The sequence below is a fragment of the Barbus barbus genome (assembly GCF_936440315.1).
Source record: "Barbus barbus genome assembly, chromosome: 9".
In the NCBI taxonomy this organism is placed as follows: Eukaryota; Metazoa; Chordata; class Actinopteri; order Cypriniformes; family Cyprinidae; genus Barbus; species Barbus barbus.
In genome coordinates, this window is record NC_136737.1 from 3,022,215 (window position 1) to 3,050,195 (window position 27,981).

A 27,981-nucleotide genomic window follows, 5' to 3' on the forward strand; every position below is an offset into this window, starting at 1 on the left:
GAGCTAAAAACAGGAGCTATTATCATGAAATAGAGGATTTTCAGCAGCTCTGAATCTGACCTAATATTGATGAGCCTCAGACTATAAACACTCATTAAACAAGTCATTCAGGATCAACTGATCATCTCACTTTATTCTGAGTATAATATTCTGAGTTCTTTCCATTAGAAATACAGAGCTCTATTGAAAAACATACTTCTCACTCTGACATGACTGACACATTCATCTTTACAGTTTCTGTTTGCAGTCCTATTCAAATATAAAAACATAAAGTAACTAAATCTATTTTTATTATTATTATTATTATTACAAACATAAATGTCAAAAAAGAAAGAAAGCTAAATAACATTAAAATCTCATCAGCGAGTCTTGAGATTGATTTCTATTAATTTCCCTCACAGATTCATACTTCAGCTTTTGACTCCAAACACTGAAACAATCAAATACACGAATGTACAGAAAACAAACACTGGAAGAACATGAAAAAATCGCCCATGAATTTAAATAAAAAGTGGTTATTTTGGCGTTTTAGCTAAATTTAGTTTAGATAAATCTTCCATGGATCAAATCGGGGCGAATACATTAAAGAGAACTACCAAATATGATTAAAATATGCAAGCAGACACTGTCAAAACGGCAATCAAGAAATGAACAGATTCCCTTGAAAAACACATGCATCATTTTCAATGTCAACAGTCAGAATTTAAATGCTACAAAAGTGATCAGAATAAGCAACATAATTATAGGTATTTCACACTCGTTCATGCTCACACCATGACAGTCACAACTGTGTCATTCTGTATGATAATCCCATAATAAAGAAAATAATAACAACAATAATGCTCTTACTTTCGTGTCGCTCTATAATTTCACACAGAACTAAGTCTTTTGTGAAGTTTATATTGAACATAATATAGAAGTGTGCACAGTCAAAACTAACAAAGTCCAGCATCTTTAAAGTGTACCAAACTGGACCATTTAAAAGATAAAAGACAGGATCATATAGATATAAATAGATTTTGATGAAATAATTTAACTGTGCTCTGATTTTGGAGTTGCAGTGATATAGCCTTCATGTCATATCAACAGATGTAATCCATGTTTTGAGAGGATTACACTATCCACTTTTTACCATTGAACTTATATATAGGCATTATGGTAACTTACAGTTATACATTCAAAATCAGATCCGTTATCGTGCTAAAAACCCGTGGCTTATGAATCATCACGTCTGTCTTCTGATCACTATAATTGGTTAACAGCACCAGTCTCTTTGCAGTGTGTGTGTGTGTTTAGTAATGTTGTGACTGATTGGATGCATGCAGTAGGCTATATATGCACACTTGGGCTTGTTTATTAACCAAGTAGCCTATACAATTTAAATGTTTTGAAAACCGCCAAACTGACCAAAAACCAGCCCAAATTGTGTCCACCTGCCCAAGCCAATATTCACCCGCACAATCAAATTCAAAACCACCCAATCTGGCAACACGCAGGGACAAAATGCCAGACCTCTGCAATATTTTAACTATCAGGGGACACTCAAACACCATTTAAATTTAGCTTAAAGCCTAATTTAATGGAATTCAACACTATGTATTATTATTTTCTCTTTTTGATTCTGTTACATCGAATGACTTCAGCAAACGACACAATTCGTTATTGTGATATTTGCAACTATTACAACAGAATATATTCATTAATCTGTGATGAACCGTGTTCATATAAAACACAAAACCAGAACAAATTAAGTTCATCTCAATTCATTGCATATTTCTCTTTTTAAATTCTTGCTTTTTTATATTTGGTGTCTTTTAATTGTATGTGGGGTTTTTTTCTATATGTCTGTGCCTGTATATTAATGAGAGAAAAGATCAATAATAATAGCTAGATAATTGGTTTATTTATTTATTTTATTTTATTCAGCCTACAAGTACGAGCATCAGGAAGAAGTGAAATCTGCAGAGATAGAGTTTATTGAAGGACAGAGAGAACATGAGAGATCCAGAACCCTGCAGAATGAAACACACTGAAGAACAAACAGGTTGGTGTTTATTCTTCATCCTTCATCAGTGAGGCTGAGGAACAATTATGTAATGACGCACAATAATATGACGGCTCCGACATTCATTTGCCGTGTCTGCCAACTGAGGTTGTTGAGACCCTCCTTCAATCCAGAGCTCCCTCTACGAGGAAACTGTATGCCCTGAAGTGGAAACTCTTCACTTCCTGGTGCGGAGACCGCCAATTTGGCCCAGTTAACTCCCAGTTGGTACAGTGCTGGAGTTCCTGCAGGCCCGGTTCTCCGCAGGGTTAACCCACTCAACGATCAAGGTCTACGTGGCTGCTATTTCGTCATACCACGCCCTTATCGATGGCCAGTCAGTGGGCAGACAACCCCTGGTAATACGTTTCCTCCGCGGTGCGCTGAGGCTGAAGCCTCCGGTGCGACCACGAGTCCCTACGTGGGACTTGGCTGTGGTATTGGAGGCTCTGAGTAGGGTGCCTTTCGAGCCTCTTGAGGCGATAACTGATAGACTCCTCACTATCAAGACTGTCTTCCTGTTGGCCATCACCTCTCTGAGGAGGGTGGGGGATCTTCAGGCTCTTCTTCGGCCCCTTCTCACATTGACTTTGCGCCCGGCATGGCGAAAGTATTTATCTACCCCCGTCCGGGGTACCTTCCTAAAGTCCCGACAGTCGTACCACAGCCGGTCGTACTGCAGGCCTTCTGTCCTCCTCCCTTCAGGGAGCCTGACCAGGAGAAGCACCACTGTGTGTGCCCAGTGCGAGCACTGGGCGCATACATCCACAGAGCTGCCCTGTGGAGAAAGACGGACCAGTTGCTGGTATGCTATGGTCCGCCTAAGAGGGGTCTTCCTGCTACGAAGCCCACTCTTAGTAGGTGGATTGTGGATGCTGTTAACCTTGCTTACGAGGCCTCTGAGCTTGCCCATCCGCTGGGAGTCAGAGCGCACTCAACTAGAGGTATGGCGGCCTCAAAGGCCCTTTGGGCAGGTGTCCCAATACGGGACATCTGCGACGCTGCTGGATGGTCCACGCCCCTGACCTTTGCAAGGTTTTACAACCTTGATCTCCGAGCCACTCCAGGCTCTTCTGTCCTTTTGTCCTGACACAGACAGGGACTTGTCAGTATGGAGGCGTTGGTATAGCGTTCCCATAGCGTCTCCGACGCACCTCGACGTTCCTGAAAGGGAACGACCTAGGTTACGTATGTAACCCAGGTTCCCTAAGGGAACGAGAGCTGCGTCTCGCAGCCATACTTCCGGCATCCCTGCCAGCGCTTGCTTCATGACATGGAGCTAACGCGGGCGCCGCCTCACGTGCTTATATACTTCCTGGTCATGACGTCACCCCGCCCGTGACGCTTCGCCCTTTCTATTGGACTGATTGCATACGATATTCAGAGCGGAATGACGCTGAGAGCGTTCCCATAGCATCTCCGATGCAGCTCTCGTTCCCTTAGGGAACCTGGGTTACATACGTAACCTAGGTCATTTTCCTATTATAATTGAGCATTGATTTATCCTCGTTATAACACAAAAATTGTGATGTGACTTTAAGGTCTGTTTGATTAATTTGAATAATAAAAACAGGATTTTTGTCTTGGACTTATTAATGCACTTGATCTTTATGAATTTTTGGGGTTATAGTGGATTGAACTAGGCTGTATGAAATGGTATGTCAATGAGTAACTATTATTGAATAACCATTTGAGCTTAGGCTGTTTTCAGGCACTGTTTGTTTTGGGAGGATTTATTAGAATTATTTGGATTTGTTGTGGTCAATTAACTTATCTTCATTGTGAATTTTATGTTAGTTCAAAATTACTTCCATTCAGGGATTGAGTGTAGAACTTTCTGAGAAGTTTCTAGATAAGTGCACTAAAGAACAACTTGTAGAAATCGCAGAGAGTCACGCAATCATTTTGACTGGAAATGATAAGAAGCGCTAGGAGGATTTGTTAAGAGCTGTTAAAAGCCAGTTGATAGCCAAGGGAATTCTGGTTGTAGGAGATGAAGCTGGCATTGGTAACGTAGTGTATCCACTGGTTGAGAAGGATTTTAATGTCCATGGAGAAACAAACACAGTTTGAAACTGAGAGATTATTGGTTGAAGGTACTCCAGCATTAGAAGATAGGGAATGGGAAAAACGTTTTCAGGTTAAAAAATTAGAGCTTGAACAGGAGCGTGAGCGTGCACAATTTGAACTGAGGAAGTTAGAGTATGCACGTGAGAGTGAGCGTGAACAGAGGCAGTATGAGATGAGGAGGTTGGAACTTGAATTGGAAATAAAAAAAGTGGAAGCTTCAAAATCCATTCAGGTTGTGCATTCTTCTTTTGATGTTGGTCGAAACATTAAGATGGTGCCCCCATTTTGTGAACGTGATGTAGACAAGTATTTTGCTCATTTTGAAAGAGTTGCTTCTTCTCTAAAGTGGCCAGAAGAAGTTTGGACTCTACTTCTGCAGTGTGTTCTGACGGGGAAGGCTCAGGAAGTGTTTTCTTCTCTTTCTGAAGAAGCGAGCGTAGATTTCAATCAAGTTAAAACAGCCATTTTAAGAGCGTATGAGTTAGTACCAGAGGCTTATTGCCAACGATTTCGTGGTTATAAAAAACCTGAAAGACAAACATATGTTGAATTCGCTCGGGAAAAAGAGATTACGTTTACAAGGTGGTGTCAGTCGCAGAAAGTAGAAACCTTGAATCAGTTAAGGGAGTTAATTCTTGTGGAAGAATTTAAAAATTGTGTACCAGGGTCTGTGTCTACTTAAAAATGTGTTTAGCTAATGCAAAGTTTGTGTGTTTTTATATAAATTACATTAGCTAAGGTTTCAGCGACTAGCTTAACCACGTGAGTTGTGTAAGGTTAGTAAGTTAACTTTTAAGTTAATGCTTGGTGAATTCAGTGTTTGTCTTGACTTATTTATTAGTTTGTGGAAGCCGAAAAAAAGCAAAACAGTTTTACGAATGTTAACGTTAATTGTACCAGCACCTTCCTTGCTGTCTAGGCTTGTATGTTACGTTAGACTGGCCAAGTCTAACATTACATTAACGTTATTCCTGACTGGCTGTAAGCATGTTTTCTAATCTTGTCAATTAACATTAGGACAAAATACACCTGTGAAATCATGTTGGTAAAATGTGGTTAATGTGCACTGACGGCAAGAATTTATGTTTCTACATAATCATAATGGCAGGCCTAGGTAACGTTGGGTGCCTGAATTGACCGTTTCTTTAAAACTTTGTATTTTTTTGACACCTGTAGACCCGCCCCTACTCTGCAGCTGACTGGCTCTGACCGACCGTGACATTTTCAAGGCCTGTCACTCCACTTACGCAAACTTACCCAACGAATGCAACGAACACTAGCCAATCAGAGGCAGGTATTCGCGGAATGAAGAAGATGTCAAAAACATTCTCCTATAGAAGAAAAGAGGTAGTGCAGGACAATCCAGCTGCCGGAGAGTTTAAAGCCAGGTGGCCTGCACTTTTTCACATTGATGAGGTAAGCACATGCTTGCTCCCTGGGTTTTTACATTGCACTTTGACCCCTTGTATATATAAAAAATATTATTAAGGTTTAAATAAGGATGCAGGATGCTGGTCCAGTTTTGATTTCTTGCCATTACCCTTGATTGATAGCAATACATCTGGCTAGAACACACTGTACACCTAATATAAGAAAATTTGAATATATCTATTTAATAGCTACAAAATATCATTACACCAATGGCTGATCACAGTGCTCTTTGTCTTCTGTTGTTGTTTTTTTGTGTGTGTAATAGATAAATGCTGAATTCCAGCGCATAACAACCGTCCCACTTGAAACAACCTTCATGGCTCAGTTGGACAGCCATTTTCCCCAGCTGACATCTATTTTCAACAAAAAGGGAGGTGTTTCTGGCCAAAAACTAGCCAAACATCTGGTGATCTTGCAAGAGGTAAACATGTTTTTACATTTTAGTTGAAAATATCTTATACACTGTGGAGAAACCTGAAATATACCCGTCTAGTGCCAGCCTTGATTATTTGTAAGGGGCAAGGTTCCTAACGCTACATCCACACTACTACATTTTTGTTTTAAAACGGAGACCTTTTGGAACATTTGCACCTACCATGCAGACTGAACTGTCACCCTATCGCCCTACACATTCAGACCTGAAATTTTATGAAAATGAAGTCACAATACACTAACATTCTTTAGCTAAAGAAGGCAGTCCATTTACAAAATGTATAATGAAGTCATTGAGTATATATTTTTGAGGCTACCACAGGTCTGAATTATTCTACAGTTTCAAGACATTTTTTATTTATTGTATTTTAATAGTTTTAGTCCTTTTACACAGGCTAGAAGTGACATCAATCTTAAAAGGGCAGCAGTCCTCAAGGCACTTTGCATCTACCTTGGTGAGGATGATGGACATCTCATTCGGGAGTATAAGGCAAGTCATTGTAATTGCATTTATCAGTCTGATGTACTGTCTTGTATTATAAAATTTAAGATCCTAATGTCACTAACCCACTAGTTAGAAGAAAATGAATTTAAAGGGGCACTCAACAAAACAAACCCGATGCATAACAAAATCAGTGTGTTGACACCAAAACTATGGCAGCTGTAGTCCTATCACAGTCTGCATGCTGTCGTGTTTTGGGGTCTAGAGCTATTATAGTGTGGAAGCCTGCTGTTTATTTAAATCAACTAATGCAAAACTTGAAAAATGCTCTAGCCACTAAAGCATGTCACTACATAGGATCATACTGGTGTTTTTATGTTTTAGCCCATTGATGACGAATGCATTAAAGGAGAACTCCGGTCAATTTTAACATTGAGCTCATTTTTTTGTAAATTTGGAGTGCTGTCAGTACAGAGAACCTGTTTTTTGGTCCACAGTAGTCGATTGTCGAGTTCAAGCGCATAGGTTTAGTTACCTATGATCACGCGCGTGATCTCGACAATCGACTACTGTGGACTTCGACCGAAAACAGGAAATAAATACAGGTATGTGCGCTGGCTGCATTAACATCACTTTTATTCATATCTTTCACATCTGCTGCAGTCAGATTCACCCGTGTTCACTCGAAAGTAATCACTCACATGGCTGGGCATTTGTAATGACACATCAAGGATGTTAAGAGGCTAAAAGCAGGTTTAAAACTTGCCCCATTGAAGTCAACAGGGTGCCAATTTTAAAAAGAGGATAACACTATGTAGGCAACCGATTTCTGTCGTTTTTCTCTGTACTGACAGCACTCCAAATTTACAAAACAAATTAGCTCAATGTTAAAGTTCTCCTTTAACATTACCACTGACCATTTTCCAAAGCATCAAGTTTAACCATATAAGTAGCCATAAGCTTCAGAATATTTGTATAAAAATCAACATTTGCTGCACAGTTTTCAAAGCAGGTACCATTTTCTAAACACACCCTGGTGCATTCAAGAACTCTGACATACGATAATTATTAACAGACTCTTACAAACTTTGTTGAGGAAATTAAATCCTGCAGAGTAAAACAACATGGATGTTGTCACAGGATGATGTACATTTGTCTGTGTCTGGACTGGAGATGTTCAGTAATTGGCTAAAACATTTTAAACCATCAGTTTGGTTCTTGAAACAATAAGGCAGGCTTTATTCATTATTTTTCTTATTGTTCAATTAAAAGACCAAAACCAACAATGCGTTAGTCCATCTCTCAATCCATTCTGACTTCTGTGTCTCTGCTCCATTTGCAGAAAAGTTTTGATATTTTTCACAATGCCATAAAAACAAAAATCTGTGGTTTGTTAATTTACATGAACCTTTATTTTACTGACCAGTGTAATTATATATTGTAAATATAAAGAAATTTAGAATTCTCAGGTCATTAAAATATATTACATAAATTCATGTTTTTCTTATATTCTACAAATATACAGGACATTGAAGGAGATGACATCCAGAGAGACCTGCAGAATTCCACCATGGGCGTATATGTCATCAACAAGGAGGGTGGAGAAATTGGAGCACATGATGACATTGGCATTTATGTTGAAGGAGAAATCATTCTGGACAACATTGGATCTGTAGCCCAAGCATGTGCAATGATGCTGGGAGTCATCTATGTATTGAACATGGCTTACCCCAAAGAGCTGAAATACTCCTATGAATTCTTTCAAAAAGTGCTCTTGAAAATGGATGGAGAAAGGCTTTCCCCCAAAGTCCTTGGACTAAAGAACAAAGTCATTGCTGGACTGTAGGATTTCTTCAGCCGCTCATGTGAATGCCGCCAAGCTGCATTTTTAAATCTGGTTTGGGAGGCGATAGAAAACATTTAGTATGATGTAAAATGCAGCCCTAGAAGATGCAAAGTGAGTGGTGGACTGTAATACATAGCCACTGGTGTGAACATTTAAAGTTGTCATTTAAAATTGAGGCATTGCACAAGAAGAGGACGCAATGAGATGACGTCATTAAAAGAGCTCCAGTCAAAGTTCAAACGATGGAGAACCATGTGTAAAACATGGAATTATGACATTTCTTGTTAGTTTCATGTAAGAATGTTACAGCCTCCTCATTGCTCCACACAAATGTTATGTTTCATTTGCACCTATTTTTATTATTCTCAGAGGAACTTAAGCTTCAGTGGACATTTAAGTCGCGTTTCATTTTATTCAGTAAGTCTTTAATTTTTTTTCCTATTACAGTATTTTTTGAATGTAACTGTTTGCAGTTTTTTGTAATTTCAGCATCAGGTCCTCAGTTTGCACTGTGTTGCAGCTGTGGACAGTTCTTGTACTATAGTATTTTATGTTCTGTATAGTAATGGTGTATTTTGTTATTTGTATATGTTGTGCTCTTGCAAAGTCTTCCAGCTAATCTGGTTCATTTGTTTTGTTTTTGTTAAGAATGGTTCAATGTATTTTATGTTAATTGGTGATACTACTGCAGAAAGCAATTTGAGAAATGGTGACTATTGAGATACATTACTGAGACTCTTGTTTGGGAGATTACTGAGTTACAGTACTGCCATTCTTGTTTGAGTGAGCAAAAATATCTCTTGGATCACAAATAAAGTTACAGTTGAAAATATTGGGTTTGCTTTATTTGTCTGAATATTAATGAAAGATACAATAGATAAAAAAAATATTGGATTAAAATTAATTTTAATTAGTGGTGTCAAAATTAGCGCGTTAACGCATGCTATTAATTATTTTCAGATTAACGCGTTAAAAATATTAACGCAAAATAACGCAGGGGCGGGGCTAGGGTTGGCCACCTCATTCGCAACTGCTGCCTCTGTCTCTTTTTTCTTGCAAAGGATTGCGTTTATTTAGATGCAGAATGTCTTTATGACCACATCAAACGGGAGAAGTTTCAGACACGTGCTCTATACGTCGCCTCCACGCCAGACGCGAGTCAAACAAGCGCGTAAAAGATACTGTGCTCGTAGTGCGCACTCTTCAAATACACGCACATAGGTGCCGGTGCGCGCTGTAGCCTATATCATTTCATATCATACAGAGAAAGAAACTACGTGCATGCAATGTCGTAGTTATGCCGTCAGTTAAGGCATGAAGTTACCAAAAAGGCGATTAAAGCTGCCTTAAATGTGTGCATGCATGCAATAGCCTATATTATATATGCGTCACATTTAAGTACATGTCTCTGAAATGGTTTTAAAAACTGTCCTGAGGCACCCCAGCACTGTCTCCCTCATCTAAAATACCCAATTCAACTCATCCGCTCATTAGTTGAGACTTTCAGACCTGAAGTGAGTCAGAAAATGTAAAGAGATTTGTGAGAAAATAAGATGCATGTCAGATCTGCGTCACGTTCAGCAGCAGCAGCTTTTAAAGCAATAGCAGGCAAACAAGTTAATAACCAGCTGCTGTGATGTCTATTAATCCAAGAACAAAAGAAAAATGAGCAAATCAATAACTTTCATAGTTTTAAGGGGTTCATCTATATTTAATTTAGAATTTAGTGTTTGGTAAGTATTAATTTTCTGTATATTTCTGCTGAAGGGCACAGCTAAATATGTAATTTATTATAATGGGTTCATGTGAAGATTGTTTTAAGTTCACTTAAATTAGACGTTAAGTCTAATAAATGTTAAAATTGATAGCTCTCAATTATACTGTAATGCTGAATGGTTACAGTCAATGGTTAAATATTCAGGGGGCCAAAATTCTTTTTTTATAGAGACATCAGTAGTATTGATATCAGTGATCCTGGCCTTCAATCATAAAAAAGATACCATTAAAGAAATATAAAAAAATATACTGTCTTTATGTTGTTTGTACATTGTACATTTGAAGATTGTTTATTTAAAAACTTGAATGTTAGGTGGGGTTAAGCGTGATTAATCACGATTAATTTTAGAAAAATGTGTGATTAATTAGTTAATTTTTTTAATCAATTGACAGCACTAATTTTAATATGTAGAAATTAAACTATTAAATTGATCTGGTTGCACAATTAATTTGAGTAAATTCTACTCAAAATAGTTTAGCTAAAATTATGAATATAATTAATCTGAAATTACTGAATGGATTAATAAACTCAATGTATAAAATATAAGTACAACCAATTTATAAAATATAAGTAAACTCAACTTATAAAATATAAATTCACTCAACTTAAAAATATATCTGAATTTAGATAAATTTATTTTGTGCAACCCCTTGACGTAATAAAATTAAGTAAATTCAACATAATTTTTTTCAGTGTGGCTTACTACTCCTGCCGATGTAAATATAACAAGCCAAACTCACGTAGACGCAGAGCAAAGCATGCAGTTAATTTATTACAGTGCTAATCACCATTATTTTGTGTTTTTGGCTCAATTTTATCAAGGGATATCTACACTTATTACATAGCCTAAGTGTTCTGAAAGCAGTTCTGCTTACTGCAGGCTCTACACTCACTTCAACTCTCTCCCTTTCTTTATCCTCCTCACCGGTGCTGCCAGTGCTACTCTCATCAGCCACGGCAGCTGATGAAGGTCCTGCTGCAGCTGTGGCAGAAAACATCTGTGTTATTTTGCAACACTTTGGAGCGTCCGTTTGAAGAGCCGGTCTCTTTTTTCCCACAATTTCTCTGCGCCTCCCTTCCGTTTCTTCTCCATCTCTCTGAGTCTCTCTTGACTATTTTGACAGATACTCACCGACGCTGCACGCTCACACAGACCAAAATGGGAGTTGTTTAAAGATGTGATTGGGTCAGCCCAATGTCAAATAAGAAAAGAACCAATGGGCTGCAGATTAAATGTCTCATGGGCCAGTCTGTCTGAAAAAAAAAATTGACAAATAAATTACACAGCCACAAAGACCACAGCACTGTCAACTAATTAGGCAGAAAAAACTATAGGCTGCTAAGAGATTTATGGGCCGATCAGACAAATATGAGCAGCTGTATCAACCCGGCCCAAAAAGTACGTCGGCCCAGCAGGAAAATGCCGATCTGCCAGATGGCCAGGCCGCCCCTGGCTGTATTTATATCCGTGAGTTGATTGACTTGATTACGTGCCACTTGTGTTTAATTAGGCTAAGTATCTGACGTGCTCCTCCCGAACTTTGTTAATAAAACATCATTTAACAACAAAGTAAAAGAGGTTTCTTTTAAAATAATGCATAGAATATATCCAGTAACACCTGTGCTGGAGTGCTTTAAATTAGAAACTGATTTCTGTAAAGGTAAAAAATAAACTATTTTTCATTTATTTGTGCATTGTATATGTGGCAGGGTAGTTAGATCCTCCCTGTATTCCCGTTAGAATGTAGTTATCCTATCAGTGGGCATAGGTGGGTTTATAAAGGGCTGATTTCTCAGGTGCCTCTGCCACTTTCTGGTATTGGCGTTCAACATTGTGTGCTTGTTAGCAGTTTGGCTAATTTAGTCACGGCTCGCTTTTGTTTGACTTCGTGTGTTGATCGGAAGGGTAAGCATTACAGCAGTGTGGTTTAATGTCTGTTAATATTCAGTTTGTTATATTAATGTTATCATTTAGTACTTATTGTAGTTGTACGAGATGTCAGCTGGTTAGTGTTTGCGACGTGCGTTTGGTCGGACTGCCTACACAGGTATGTGTAAAATTGTTGTCTTAGAGGCTTTAGCCATATGCGGGAGCATATGTATTTTTGTGTTTGTATTTTTGTTGCAGCATTTTGTTGCTACAATAGCAGTATTCAGTATATTCTTGCTGCTGTCAGCCCCGTGCTTCTACAGTTTAGCATCGGTGCTGGCTCTGCTTTGGTGTGGCTCTTGGCTGCATTCTCCAGTTGTCTGTTGATGTCAACTTTTCCCTCTTCTACTGTTCAGCGCTCACGCCAGCTCTGTTTATTTTAGTTTTGTATCAGTTTAATTTTTCTTTTATGCATTAGTAGTTTTCTCTGTTGGATGGTTCATCTTGGCTTTATATTTTAACATCTGTCAATCTAAGGCCTCATTGGCCTCTATACATTAAATGCTGAATGCCTGGTGACCTTATTCATTTAGATTTATGATTTGATTGTTTATGGTCTTTTGATCTGTGTGTAGTTCATTGTGTGGTTTATTAAGTTGATCTGGTTTCTTTAATTGCAGGTGCTGTGTGTCCAACAAACACAGCAGGGAGGCAGATTTTCCATACATGTGAGGTGGTGGTGCTGTCTTGTCACCGTGTGCCGTGTCGATCACTAACAGTGATTTCACTGGGTATTGTGTGAGTGTGTGAACGTGTGCACTGATAGTGTGTGTGATAACTGAAATGTATGCTTCTTTGGGAGGTTGATACCAGTTGGCCACAGCCCTGTTTCTTTTTTTTTCTGTGTGGTGTTTGTGTATTTTGGGAGGGCAGCAGCGAGTAGTACCATCATTTTAAGGTTGTTGTTGTTGTTGTTGTTTATGTGAGCCTTTTTACTAAAATCTATTAATTGAAATAATACAAAGTATCTTTTTGTACCCACGTCTCTCGCTCGTTTATTCAGTAGAACTGAACCGGTTTCCTTGTAGTACCCGAGGGTGCGTAGTATTTCCCTGGGGGCAAGTCCCAGGGTGACGTGGTCATCTCTCCATTGTATAATAAATATTATGTATATGTAGCAAAATATTATGCTACATATACATAATATTTTGGATTGATATGGAGCTTTTATTTAGAAAAAAATTTGACATTTCTCTGCAGTTGACTGGATTTGATGTTATAATGTACTTCAGTGTTCATCTTTTTCTATGTTGTCCTTTGCAACTGAATATTTCTCATTGTGTTCCAACCCTGGTGAAAATCAATAGATCCTGTTTTCACCTCATTCATTATGCTGATGACTTCAGATCTGTTAATTACCTCATTAAGCTCATTTTATTGCTGTCTTAACAGACTTAAGCAAACAACACAATCAGTTATTGTGGCATTACAAGATATATATAAGCATCATAATGGCATTCATTTAATGAATCTGTGATGAACTATGTTAAAACTAAAACATACAAAAACAAATTGATAGGTTAAACTTAATTGGTGGTCTATTTGTACCTTGCAAATTTGTAAAATTATATTTCCATGTTTATTCCTTCATTGTTTTTTTGTTTTTTTCTTACATTCTTACCCCTATAATACATCTTTAAATGTATATACGTTTTGATTTATAAAACACTTTAACTTTAAAGTTACTTCACTAGGTGGATAGATTGGTGAACATTAATATTTAAAATGGGTAAATTATTACACAAATAATGTGTAATAACTTGTATATCTTTATTTTGGGCAGATCTGCTCCTCCTTCAGTGAAGCTCCTCCCACAACAAGCACACCTTCAGTGAAGCTCCTCCCACAACAAGCACACCTTCAGTGAAGCTCCTCCCACAACAAGCACACCTTCAGTGAAGCTCCTCCCACAACAAGCACACCTTCAGTGAAGCTCCTCCCACAACAAGCACACCTTCAGTGAAGCTCCTCCCACAACAAGCACACCTTCAGTGAAGCTCCTCCCACAACAATCAGACCTTCAGTGAAGCTCCTCCCACTGCAGTTCAGCAATAAATGCTGGAATATTCTCATCAGTCTACAAGTGAAGACGAGCATCAGAGCATCAGGAAGAAGTGAAATCTGCAGAGACAGAGTTTATTGAAGGACAGAGAGAACATGAGAGATCCAGAACCCTGCAGAATGAAACACACTGAAGAACAAACAGGTTGGTGTTTATTCTTCATCCTTCATCAATGAAGCTGAGGAACATTTAAAGTTATCAGCAGTTCATCAGATTTAGTGTTTATAGCAGAAAAATACTCTAGGAGTTGTAAAAAATGAAGAAGGAAAAAAAAGGTCAAATAAATAATATAGGGTGGAGACTTTTTATCTCCAGGGTACAAAATAGGCACTAAAACTCAAATGTTCAAATGATGTCACTTCCTGGGTGTTGCCATTAAAAAATGCTTTAGCTTTAAAAAGGACGAAATGGAATGGAAACTGTGTTGAGTGAAGAATACTTTCCAGTTATTTAGTTTATAATAGAAACATATTTAAATACATAATATTTTAGTATATTATATTAATGTTAATATTATGTGTATAATATAGTATTATAATTGTGGATTTGATTAAGCATCAAATAGTTCTTGCTACAGAAACATTGGATTAGAGTGTATTTTTAATATAGATAATTGTACCTTATTTTGTAAAAATATGTCAAAATGATCATAATTTTGTGTAGCCGTTGTCTGCTTTTAGTTCACATTTCTCTGATTTATTTAATTTTATTTATATTGTAATTTTTTTTGTAACCTTAAATTTCAGGTCTAATGGAGAAACCACATCATGTCAAAACTAAAGAAAAAAACTCACTCACAGACTGAAAGAGTTTCTTTACTGAAAAGAAGAGACAAGAAAAGTGTCACCTGCACTCAGTGTGGAAAGAGTTTCACATACAAACAGAATCTCAATGATCACATGAGGATCCACACTGGAGAGAAACCATTCACATGTGATCAGTGCGGGAAGAGTTTCACACAATCAGCAAACCTTAAGGACCACATGATCATCCACACTAGAGAGAAACTGTATGAATGTGATCAATGTGGAAAAACATTTTCTTGGGCTTCAAACCTGAAGGTGCACCTGAAAGTTCATTCAACGGAGAAACCACATTCATGTTCTTTGTGTGGAAATACTTTTTCAGAGCTGAAGAATTTAAAAGTTCATCAGAAGATACACACTGGTGTGAGAGAGTATATGTGCTTTGAGTGTGAGAAGACTTTTATTACAGCTGAAGATTTGAAACGGCACCAGATGATCCACACTGGAGAGAAACCTTACAAGTGTTCACACTGCAACAAGAGATTCAGTCAGCCAGGAAACCTGAAATCACATGAGAGGATCCACACTGGAGAGAAACCGTATTGTGTACAATTTTGCTTTATGATATAAATTATATTGTTTTGCTTCATTACAAGTTTCATTTTATGTTCAAAATGTTCTTAAATTCATATTTGTAGAAGGTTTTTACAGGTTCAAAATGTTCTTTACTAAGCATTCGTGTGTATGATTGTTGAAATGTTTGGAGCCAAAAACTAAAGGTTGAATCTGTGAGGGAAATGAATTAGACATGCTGATGCAGTTTTAATGTTATTTATCGTTCTTTCTTTTTTGACATTTATGTTTGTCACACAAAAAATAGTTTTAGTTACTTAACATTTTTAAATAGCCTATATTTGAAAAGGATTGCTAACAAACTGTAAAGATGAGTGTGTCAGTCATGCCAGAGTGAGAAGTATGTGTTTTTGTTTATATATAATAGAGCTCTGTATTGCTAATGGAAAGCACTCAGACTTAGAATAAAGTGAGATGATCTGCTGCTGATCCTGAATGTCTTGTTTAATGAGTGTTTATAGTCTGAGGCTCATCAATATTATCAGCTGCTGAAAATCCTCTAAGCTATGTTTCATGTTAATAGCTCCTGTTTTCACCTCATATTATGCAGATCTCCTGTAAATTGCCAGTTAAAGTTAATCTCATTCTTCTCATCAGACTTAAACTATGCAGTTATTATGATATCTTCAAGACACAAATGTCCTAACAGCATTTATTTCATCATTAGTCTGTGTTAGACTTTGTTCAAGTCTGTTGGCAAAAATTTTATAATCAGTATTTAACAAGTTTATCGGACATAGATTATCTATTTATCTAGAGTTTTTTTCGGGTTTAGGTAGTAACGTCATCAGCCCTTGTCTCTGTGTAGAGCTTAATGTGCCTTCAACAAATTGTAAGAAAGTTTTAAATAATTATTTTTAAATCTATAAAAGTTGGAAGTTAGCCCATCAGGACCTGGTGATTTATTTAATTTGTGGTTTTTCACAGCTATATTGCACTTGTTTTCTTTTTTTTTAATAAAGAAGAATGATGGAACATTACAAAAATATATTAAAAAGTAAATCCAGAAACACAAAATATAATAGCAATCTTAAACTATAGAACAGTGTTTAAGAGGAGAAAATAAATAAAATAAACAAATAACCACATAGGAAAAACTAAATAATAAAAATAGAAAACACAGAAACAACTAAACAAGAGTACAAATTTCCTTCCTTTTTCCTTAGGACATATTCAAAGATTGCAGTGGGGGAGCTATACCAAAATATATATATATATATATTTTTTTTTTTGTTTTGTTATTGTTATTTTATATTAATTTGCATTAGAGACTTTTTCAAAGCTTCCGTTTCTGATAAAAATAGATTACACTTTGGTATACATTTCTCAAATTTATGTGTATGAATATAATATTTCCCTTGCAAAATTTAAAAGTTAACGGCATAATTTTTTTGTGAAAAAGTACAAATAACATATTTTAAAGATAGCATATAATTAACATTTATTTGCAGAAATATAAAGGCACTAACAGACCAAAATCTAAGAGACAAATCACAATTATAAAACATAAAGCCGGTGGTATCTTGAATTGCTGGTTGCAAAGAGACTTATCAATTTTGGGAGGACTCTTCTAACTAAAGTTGAATATTTATCTAGACTGATTTATCCAGCTTTTGCTTTAGCTCCCTCTTCAGTTATTATAAAAACAAGCAATCAAAAAATGTATGACTTTTTTTTGGAGGCACAAAACTCATTATATTAGAAAATCTGTTATTATTAAAGTGTATATATAAGATCATCCAGTCACACCACCCTTATCAAATATTAAGAAATGAGTTAATCACACATTTGACAAAAACATTGTTAAATATTTCAGAACATCCTATCTAAAATGTCCTATTCTTCACAAGGTAAAATAAATACAGTTTAAAATATTAAATGATATATATCCTTCCAATAAATGTCTGCACTCAGAATTTAATTTTGAAAAAGTGCCTTGTTATCTATGCACACATTTGCGTTTCTTAATTTGCATGTGTTGTGAGGATTTGCAGCGTTTCTGAATTTGCATGCATTGTGAGCACTTGCAGTGTTTCTTAATGTGCATGTGTTGTGAGCATTTGCAGCGTTTCTCAATTTGCATGTGTTGTGAGCATTTGCAGCGTTTCTCAATTTGCATGTGTTGTGAGGATTTGCAGCGTTTCTTAATTTGCATGTGTTGTGAGCATTTGCAGCGTTTCTTAATTTGCATGTTCTGAGGATTTGCAGCACATGTGCTGTCAAAATGATGAAGATGTTTTCTTGATTTGCTGGTGTTTTTTTCTATTTGCATGTGTTTTCTGAAGTTGCAGCGCGTTGAGCTCTCTCGGCCACCGTAACTTTGATGTTATGAATGCGGTAAATAATATTTGAACTATATTCAGATTCATAACAAATCACAGTGTTTGATGGTTTCTATCAGCAAACACTCAGAATAAAGTGAAATGATCCTGAATGTCTTGTTTAATGAGTGTTTATAGTCTGAGGCTCATCAATATTATCAGCTGCTGAAAATCCTCTTTATTTCATGTCAATAGATTCTGTTTTCTCCTCATTCATTATGCTGATGACTTTAGATCTGTTAATTACCTTTTCGTTAATGAAATTAACACTACTGGTCAAGTTTCATATATAAGTTTCTTTAAGTCACACCTGATCTGCCACTGGCAGTACAGCCAGATCAAGAGAATCAATCTGATCCCGCACTGGAGTAACTTGCGCCGCCTGTACGCTTGCTGACACTGCCACTGGCTGAACCTCACTAACCTCAGAAGGCAAACTTACCACCTCCACGCATCTTAACGTGCCAATAATAACTTGTGGATAAAGAACGACATCAGTTGTGCCAACATTTACTACCGGTATATATACTGTTCCCCCAAACCACCCTCACCAAGGCAGGAGATGCCAACAAGCCTGCTGGGAGGCCTACCTCTGGTGGTTCATATAGGACTGCCCCACTGGAATACTGGGTTGAACAGGTAGCAGCTACTAGCTTTAATGTCCCACCGGGAACACGGTTCACCCGGCGACCCCGTACCCTGACTTGACCCCCAACAGTTACGACAGGCTTAATGTCTGCCTGATGACAGTGTTGCAGTGCCTGTGTAATGAATGAGGGAGCCTGTAACACAGCCGGTAGCTCAAAGAGGACCAGGACCCCGCACCCCAAGAGCAACCGACCGCAAAGTTCAATATCTAACTCCAGGTACCCTATGTACGGAATTGATAAACCGTTCGCCGCTCGCAACCACTGGCATGAAAGGAGACGTTCTGGTCCCCAAGGTTTAAAATAAGTAGTAAAACAACTTTCTGTGACAGTTGTCACCATAGAGCCAGTGTCCACTAAACAAGGCACAGGAACGCCTCCCATGTGAACGATGAGCTGCGGACAAGATGACACCAGACGAGCAAGTGAGTCTCGGCTAATCAAGTGACGTGAGCCCCTCCCTTCCCCAACCGAGCAGTGGCTCAATCGCTCAGTGGGGATTAGTTTTCTGACGGCTGGTCTGACGGAGCCGGTCCCCCGCCCCGGGGAGGACCCGCCGGTATGGTAGGCTGAAACTGGGTAGCTCTACGCTCCCCCTCGCACTCTCTTGCGAAATGTCCCTACAAATAATGTGACTAAATCGCTGTACTCCGCCCCCCTGATATTATTAAACAGGCATTAAATCATTCTCAAATAGACATTGAAGTGACATTAAAACAGAAATAAAAGTGATAATAGCGAAAGAAGTACAGGAAATATGGCAGAATGAATGGAAAGAAGGAACAAAAGGTAGACATTTATACTGTATACAAGAGAAAGTTGGTTCAGAGAGAAGAAGATTTGGAAACAGGAAAGAGGATGTTTTAATAATGTTGGAAACTTTTCCTTCGTCAAAGCAGAGACCAGGAGACGCTGGGATATCTTTCAAGCAGAAGTTACTCTTTATTGAGAACTCGCTGTGCATCGCTGTAGTCATCCAAGTCTGACTATATCTCAGCAAAGTAGAGTTTATACCTTTCGAGGGGGAGGGATGCATAGAGGTGGAGACAATCTAAACAAAGCATGCAAATGCAGTACAGGAATCGGCCCATTACCAGAATTTCCCCAGCCCTGACATCATCAGCATAACAGTGTGATTCAAATGCATAGGTGCTAATCCAATCAGCCTGACAGTATCACCCATACCCTCACATTATCATATCTTAACTTGGGACAATGACACTGTTCAGGAGGTGCATAAAGACAAAAGGTTAATGTCAGACACCTGGATTGCTTGACTTCATCTTCTTTGAATATCATCATCTATGCCTCAAATGCTAAATTCAGTCTACTAAACTTTCTCAGTTTATATACTATTGTACTGGAACCTAAATTAAACATTTAATACATTTGTAATACAACAATAACAAGAATGCATATTGGACATTGTTTAATAAATCAATGCTTACATAGAATAGGAAAACATAAAAATGGAAATTGTGACAAATGTGGGTTAACAGAAAATGTAGAACATGTACTGATAAAATGTGAGGCTTATGAAAGAGAACGTTTCCAACTAAGTCAAGATTTAAGATATTTGGAAATAAATGATTTGTCAATCCCGGATTTGTTAGGTGATGGACATAATCAGTCAAGAATATATCGTGAATTAGTTCTTTATTTAAAGGAAACAGGATTGATTAAGAGCATATAGGATACCAGTTTCTCTCGTTTTTTATTTTTTATTTATTTATTTATTATTATTTTTTTTGAATAAGTAGCTTTTTGTTTGTAATCTTCCTATTCATTGTGCGCTTCACACTCCTTTCCAGTAGGGGGCGGGAATGCACCTTTAAAGTTGGTTTGCCAACCGCCATTAAATCCTAAAAGAAGAAGAAGAATAGTTCATCAAAATTATTGGCAAAAATAAAGAAATAAAAAGGAAGAAATCAGTTCCATGGTGGACTGAATTGTGTAGTAAAGCAATTCAAGATCGAAATAAGGCTTTTAAAAAGGTTAGGAGGACGTATATATTTGATCATTTCATTTCATATAAAAAAGAGCAAGCCAAGGTGAGAAGGATAATACGAGCTGCAAAAAAGAGCTACTGGAGAAAGTATTGTGATTCTATAGGGGAGAAGGTAGATGTTAGTGAAGTATGGGGTATGATCAGAAAGATGGGTGGATTTAAAAGAAATCCCGGTATACCCACTCTGAGTAGTGGGGAAGGAATAGCTGTGACTAATGTAGAGAAGGCAGAAATGTTGGCAGGGGTGTTTGTTAAGGTACATAGTAATGATAATATAACAGAAGAAATGAAAATAAATAGAGAAGAAAGTAAAAAAGAACATCCAAATATTATGATGGAGAAAAGACCTTCCAATGATCATATAGATATGGATTTTACCTTGCAAGAACTAAAGAGAGCTGTTGGAGAAGCTAAGCAAACATCTCCAGGAAAGGATGAGATTTGCTATACAATGATTAAGAATTTATCTGATTTCTCTCTGAATTGTGTATTACGACTTTTTAATAAAGTATGGAGCATAGGAAGACTTCCTTCTGTGTGGAAACATGGGATTATTATCCCTGTCTTAAAGCCTGCAAAGAATAAGCATGATGCTACAAGTTATAGACCCATCGCGCTAACGTCAAATTTATGTAAGATAATGGAACGTATGATTGTATGCAGAATGAATTATATATTGGAAAGGAAAGGGATTATTTCAAGACATCAGAGTGGCTTTCGCAAAGGACGCAGTACAATAGATGCTGCATTAAGTTTAGAGACCGATATAAGAAAGGCTCAAGTCAATAAAGAAGTGGTAGTAGGTATATTTTTCGATATTGAAAAAGCATATGATATGATTTGGAAGGAGGGATTGTTAATAAAGCTGGAACAAATAGGGATTGTAGGTAGAATGTTCAACTGGATAAAAGATTTTTTGCTTAATAGAACAGTTCAGGTAAGGGTTGGAACATCATATTCTAGAGTATATAAAATAGATAATGGTACTCCGCAAGGAAGCGTATGCAGTCCAATATTGTTTAATATAATGATAAATGATATTTTTCAAAATGTCAAAATAGATATTGGAAGATCTCTTTATGCTGATGATGGGGCGATATGGAAAAGAGGACGTAATGTTTCACATGTAACCAAAATTATACAAACAGTGGTTAATGAAGTGGAAAAGTGGGCCAATAAGTGGAGTTTCCGATTGTCAGTTGCTAAAACTCAACTAGTCTGTTTTGCAAAGAGAAATAGTATCCCTGAAATTAACGTGAAACTTTATGGACAAGTACTGGAACAAGTTAAAGTTATAAAATATTTAGGAATATGGATGGATAGTAGGCTGACTTTTAAGACACATATAGAGAAAGTATTAGAAAAATGTAAAAGAAGTAATAATATATTAAGATGTTTATCAGGGATGGAATGGGGAGCTTGTCGAAAATCTTTACAAAGAATATACTGTGCTCTGATCAGATCAGTAATTGATTACGGGTATATTATTTATGGATCTGCATCAGAATCATGGATGAAGAAAGTTGAAACAGCCCAGGCACAATCAATAAGAATTTGTTGTGGGGCTTTTAGATCCTCTCCTTTGTCGGCATTACAGGTGGAGGTAGGAGAATTGCCAATAAGATTGCGTAAATTGAAATTAGCAATGAATTATTGGGTTAATATAAAAGGACATACAGAGACACATCCAGTTAAGGAAATACTAAAAGAATGTTGGGAATATGGAAATGATGGCATCAGAAGTTTTGGTTGGACAGCAAATAAGGATGCTATGAATCTGGGTATTACTGATATTCCAGTTAGTCCCTCTGTAGTAATACCAAATATTCCTCCTTGGTTGCTTCCTATGCCTCAAGTTGATTTTCATCTTCAATATAAGTTTAAGAAAGAAAAAACTATACATAAGGAGGTTGTAGTACAACAGTATTTGGACCAAGCATACTCATCAATGCTTCATATATTCACTGATGGGTCTAAGGATCCAGCTTCTGGGCATACGGCTGCAGCTGTATACATTCAGAGATATCAAGTCAAAATTCAGAAAAGGATAACCAATTATGCATCTGTTTTTACAACTGAGCTGATAGCAATTTTGTTGGCTATTCAGTGGGTAGAGGAAGTTAAGCCAACAAGGGCAGTTATTTGTTCAGACTATATTTCATCTTTAAATAGTTTGTCAGGTGGGACATCAACAGTAAGGCAAGAATTGATTTATGAAATACTTATAAATCTGCTTAGAATACAAAATATGGGTATAATCCTGAGGTTCATATGGGTACCTGCTCACGTAGGAGTACAGGGGAATGAAACAGTTGATAAATTGGCTAAACAGGCGATGAAACATAGGACTATTGAAGTACAAATTCCACTAAGTAAAGCAGAAATAAAAGGAATAATCAAAAATCAAATCAATAAAAAGTGGCAAGAAATGTGGGACAGGGGAATAAAGGGTAGGCACCTATATAGCATTCAAAAACAAGTTGGTAAAGGGAGAGTATGCCACAACAACAGAAGAGAAGATATCATTATTACACGACTGCGGATAGGACATTCTGGTTTAAATCATTCATTATACATAATAGGGAAACATCAAACTGGATTGTGTATATTCTGTAGTGTAGCAGAGACAATTGAACATGTACTTATACACTGTACAGCATATAATAGAGAAAGAGGCGAGTTGACTGAGAAATTGAAGGATCTAAGTATAACTAATTTCAGTTTAACAAATCTATTAAGTTGTGCTTCAGAACAGTCAAGAGTGCAAAAAGAAATATTATATTATCTCAAAGTTACAGGATTGGAAGGAAGAATTTAGTGTTTTTTTTTTTTTTTTTTTTTTTTTTTTTTATAAACCCTGTTGAAGCTTCACACTCCAGTCCAGTTGGTGGCGGTAATACACCATAAGTTGGCTTGTCAACCGCCAATAAACGACACAAGAAGAAGAAGAAGAAGAATAGTTCATCAGAAAACGAGTGAAGCTACAATGGGTAAGAGTGTCTTTTTGCTCACTCCTGTATGTTGGTTATTAAAATGTAATGAGAGTAATTAATGTCATTTGTATGATTGTAACTGTTTGGTAAAGAGTATATAAGAGAAAATCTACTGCGTGTTAGATGTGTTGCATGTGTGACGACAATTATAGCAATGATTGATCTGTAGTGCTTTACTAATGGAGTCAGTGTTAATGTTCTTCATAGAGATGCATGGATTTATTTTTTTCATCATCGGCTAAAACACCAAAATAACCAGTTTTCATTTAAATTCATGGGTTGTTTTTTCATGTTCTTCCAGTGTTTGTTTTCTGTACATTCGTGTATTTGATTGTTTCAGTGTTTGGAATCAAAAGCTGAAGTATGAATCTGTGAGGGAAATTAATATAAATCAATCTCAAGACTCGCTGATGCGATTTTAATTTTATTTAGCTTTCTTTCTTTTTTGACATTTGTTTGTAAAGTAAAAATAGATGTAGTTACTTTATGTTTTTATATTTGAATAGGACTGCAGACAGAAACTGTAAAGATGAGTGTGTCAGTCATGTCAGAGTGAGAAGTATGTTTTTCAATAGAGCTCTGTATTTCTAATGGAAAGAACTCAGAATATTATACTCAGAATAAAGTGAGATGATCAGCTGATCCTGAATGACTTGTTTAATGAGTGTTTATAGTCTGAGGCTCATCAATATTAGATCAGATTCAGAGCTGCTGAAAATCCTCTATTTCATGATAATAGATCCTGTTTTTAGCTCATATTATGCAGATCTCCTGTAAACTGCCAGTTAAATTTAATTTCATTCTTCTCATCAGACTTGAACTATGCAGTTACTATTATGATATCTACAATATATATTTAATATATTTTTTCTTAACATTTTAAATATGAAAATCTTAGAGGGAAAACAGAAATGCATGTGTAAATTCAGATACTTTACTGTAAATACCAGATAAACATAAATGCTTAATATGTGAATTAGTAGAAAAACAAACTCTCAAACTTTGGCAGATCTGCTCCTCCTTCAGTGAAGCTCCTCCCACAACAATCACATCTTCAGTGAAGCTCCTCCGAAACAATCACACCTTCAGTGAAGCTCCTCCCACTGCAGTTCAGCAATAAATGCTGGAATATTCTCATCAGTCTACAAGTGAAGACGAGCATCAGAGCATCAGGAAGAAGTGAAATCTGCAGAGACAGAGTTTATTGAAGGACAGAGAGAACATGAGAGATCCAGAACCCTGCAGAATGAAACACACTGAAGAACAAACAGGTTGGTGTTTATTCTTCATCCTTCATCAATGAGACTGAAGAACAATTAAAGTTATCAGCAGTTCATCAGATTTAGTGTTCATAGTAGAAAAAGAATTTGAGTTTAAAAAAAATGAAGAGAAAAAAAGTCCAATAAATAATATAGGGGAGACTTTCTATCTTCAGGGTACAGAATAGGGACTGAAACTCAAACGTTCAAATGATGTCCCTTCCTGGATGTTGCCATTAAAAAGGAAATGCTTTAAAAAGGACAAAATAAATGGAAATCGTGCTGAGTGAAAAATATTGGCCAGTTTTAGTTTAAAATAATATTTTTTTATTTATTTTTTTTCAAATTATGTCACTTCCTGGATGTTGCCTTTTTAAAAAAAAAAAAATAATGCTTTTGTTTTAAAAAGGAAGAAATTGAAAAATATGCTGTAACAGTGAAAAATATTGGTCAGTTAATTAGTTTAAAATAGTTATTGCATAAGTTTTTATTACAGTATATTAATGCTAATATTATGTTTATAATGTAATATTATAATTGTGGAGTTGATCAAGCTCCACATATCCACAATCGAATAGTTCTCACTACAGAAACATTGGATTAGAGTCTGTATTTCTAATATAGATTATTGTATCTTATTTTGTAAAAATGTCACAAAATGATTATAATTTGGTGTAGTCATTAACTGCTTTCACTTCACATTTCTCTGAATTTGTAATTATTTAATTATATTGTAACCTATTTTAACTTTTATTTCAGGTCTAATGGAGGAGAAAAAACATCGTGTCAAAACTGGAGAAAAAACTCGCTCACAGACTGAAAGAGTTTCTTTACTGAAAAGAAGAGACAAGAAAAGTTTCACCTGCACTCAGTGTGGAAAGAGTTTGTCAAGCAAGAAGAGTCTCAATGATCACATGAGGATCCACACTGGAGAGAAACCATTCACATGTGATCAGTGCGGGAAGAGTTTCACACAATCATCAAGCCTTAAGATCCACATGATCATCCACACTGGAGAGAAACTGCATGAATGTGATCAATGTGGAAAAGCATTTTCGTGGGCTTCAAACCTGAAGGAGCACCTGAAAGTTCATTCAAAGGAGAAACCACATTCATGTGCTTTCTGTGGAAAGAGTTTTTCACAACTGTGGAGTTTAAAACTTCATCAGAAGATACACACTGGTGTGAGAGAATATATGTGCTTTGAGTGTGAGAAGACTTTTATTACAGCTGAAGATTTGAAACTGCACCAGAGGATCCACACTGGAGAGAAACCTTACAAGTGTTCACACTGCAACAAGAGATTCAGTCGGTCAGGACATCTGAAATCACATGAGAGGATTCACACTGGAGAGAAACCTTACAAGTGTTCACACTGCAACAAGAGATTCAGTCGGTCAGGACATCTGAAATCACATGAGAGGATTCACACTGGAGAGAAACCTTACAAGTGTTCACACTGCAACAAGAGATTCAGTCGGTCAGGACATCTGAAGTCACATGAGAGGATCCACACTGGAGAGAAACCTTACAAGTGTTCACACTGCAACAAGAGATTCAGTCGGTCAGGAGACCTGAAATCACATGAGAGGATTCACACTGGAGAGAAACCTTACAAGTGTTCACACTGCAACAAGAGATTCAATCTGTCAGGAAACCTGAAAACACATGAGAAGATTCACACTGGAGAGAAACCTTACAAGTGTTCACACTGCGACAAGATATTCAGTCAGTCAGGAAACCTGAAAAGCCATGAGAAGATTCACACTGGAGAGAAACCTTACAAGTGTTCACACTGCGACAAGAGATTCAGTCGGTCAGAACATCTTAAATCACATGAGAGGATCCACACTGGAGAGAAACCTTACAAGTGTTCACACCAGTGTTAATTTCGTTGACGAAGACGATGACAAAAAATATTTGTCGACGAACATTTTTTCTGTGACTAAAACGAGACGTTGACGAGCTTAAACTAATATCTGATGATAAAACCTGACGAAATTTATGCGCGTCTTCGTTAACGAGACGAGACGGGACTAAAATGTTATTTGATGACTACCGGACATTCAAAATACATTCTACAGGCTAAATTAACTGTCTTGTCTTTCAAAATGTGCGTCTCTGTCATTGGATAAGGGGCGTTTGCATATCTAGTCTCAGTATGGCAGCCGCAGTGGACGGATAGCCTACCAAAACGCGAACTAGCGATCTGAAACAATGGCCTCAGCACCCGAAGGGTTAGGGAGTGGGTGACCAGACGTCCCGTTTTTCCCGGGAGTCAAAATTCATTGTCGATTAACTTAAAGTCAGTGAAGGTACGATAGGCGGAAACGTCCTGATAGAAGTGCTCTCTCTCGCGCACGCTCCACTTCTTCAGTTCTCATACAGCGCGCGATCAGTTCTCAGTGCTCAAATACACACACAGCAGTCCAAATGTCTCTCTTGTAGAGCATCTCACGGAAATACAGTCCGTTATGTTTAAGTGAGCTTAAACAGGTGGGTGAAAACTGAATGTATGTCAGTACATTCATCTAAGATAAAGACTAAGACTAAATCAAAAATGCCTGCCAAAATTAACACTGGTTCACACTGCAACAAGATATTCAGTCGGTCAGGACATCTGAAAACATTAGAAAAGGATTCACACTGGAGAGAAACCGTATCACTGCACTGCATGTGGGAAGAATTTCACTCAATCATCTTCTCTACGGAGTCATAAAATAAACAATCACAGTAAGTAGTTTACCGTCAGGTTCAGTGCCTTCAAGTGCTACACCACATCTCTTCCATATTAATCTGTCATAAGAGACATCATCTAAATGTCACAGTGAATAAAGTTCATCTTCAAGACCAGCAGTTTCTGTGAGATTCAGATCAACTCAAAGATGGAGTTCCTCCCCAAAGAACAATATCTAAAGTTTATTACTGTGTACAATTTTGCTTTGATATAAATTACATTATTATGCTTTATTACGAGTTTCATTTCATGTTCAAAATGTTCTTATAATGCATATTTGTAGAAGGTTTTTACAGATTCAAAATGTTCTTGTTCATTAAGCTGAAAAAGAGGCTGATTTATTTTTAATTTCATCTTCGCTGTTGTTTTTAAAACAATTAGTTATTCTTCTGCTTTGGGTGTTTTGTAAAATGCAGGTGTAAGATATTCTGTCATGTAGGTTTGAGTCTGATCCATCTTCACTTTTATTCACTTGAGATGGTTTATATCTTGTTAGTCAATAAAGAGAGAGATCTGTCTTTTACTTTATATTTGCTTCAAGTATTAAACTCTTATTGTTCAGTTTTGTTGTCTATTTTTATTGCATCACGGATTAATACTTTC

General features: G+C 36.9%; 1 protein-coding gene across 2 annotated transcripts; it reads left to right on the forward strand.

The window, feature by feature from the left end:
* Positions 1–13,893: 13,893 nt before the first annotated feature.
* Positions 13,894–27,938, forward strand: LOC306874492 (uncharacterized protein). Of its 2 annotated transcripts, none has more exons than XM_079424598.1 (3): positions 13,894–13,995; positions 24,409–24,653; positions 25,401–27,938. In XM_079424598.1, exons 2-3 carry the CDS (start codon positions 24,605–24,607, stop codon positions 26,528–26,530), a joined length of 1,179 nt encoding a protein of 392 aa, XP_079280724.1. In that variant the 5' UTR covers positions 13,894–13,995; positions 24,409–24,604; the 3' UTR covers positions 26,531–27,938. The 2 variants fall into 2 exon arrangements, with proteins under 2 accessions (XP_079280724.1, XP_079280725.1); XM_079424599.1 differs by lacking the exon at positions 13,894–13,995 and adding an exon at positions 23,312–23,379 and having other exon boundaries at positions 24,392–24,653.
* The last annotated feature ends 43 nt before the right edge of the window (positions 27,939–27,981 follow it).

Bases quoted from the DNA above. Each gene is read 5' to 3' on its own strand.
- LOC306874492 (XM_079424598.1), top strand. From the start codon at position 24,605: ATGAGAGATCCAGAACCCTGCAGAATGAAACACACTGAAGAACAAACA. The intron at 24,654-25,400 runs GTTGGTGTTTAT...CTTTTATTTCAG, and splicing joins ACACACTGAAGAACAAACAG to GTCTAATGGAGGAGAAAAAA.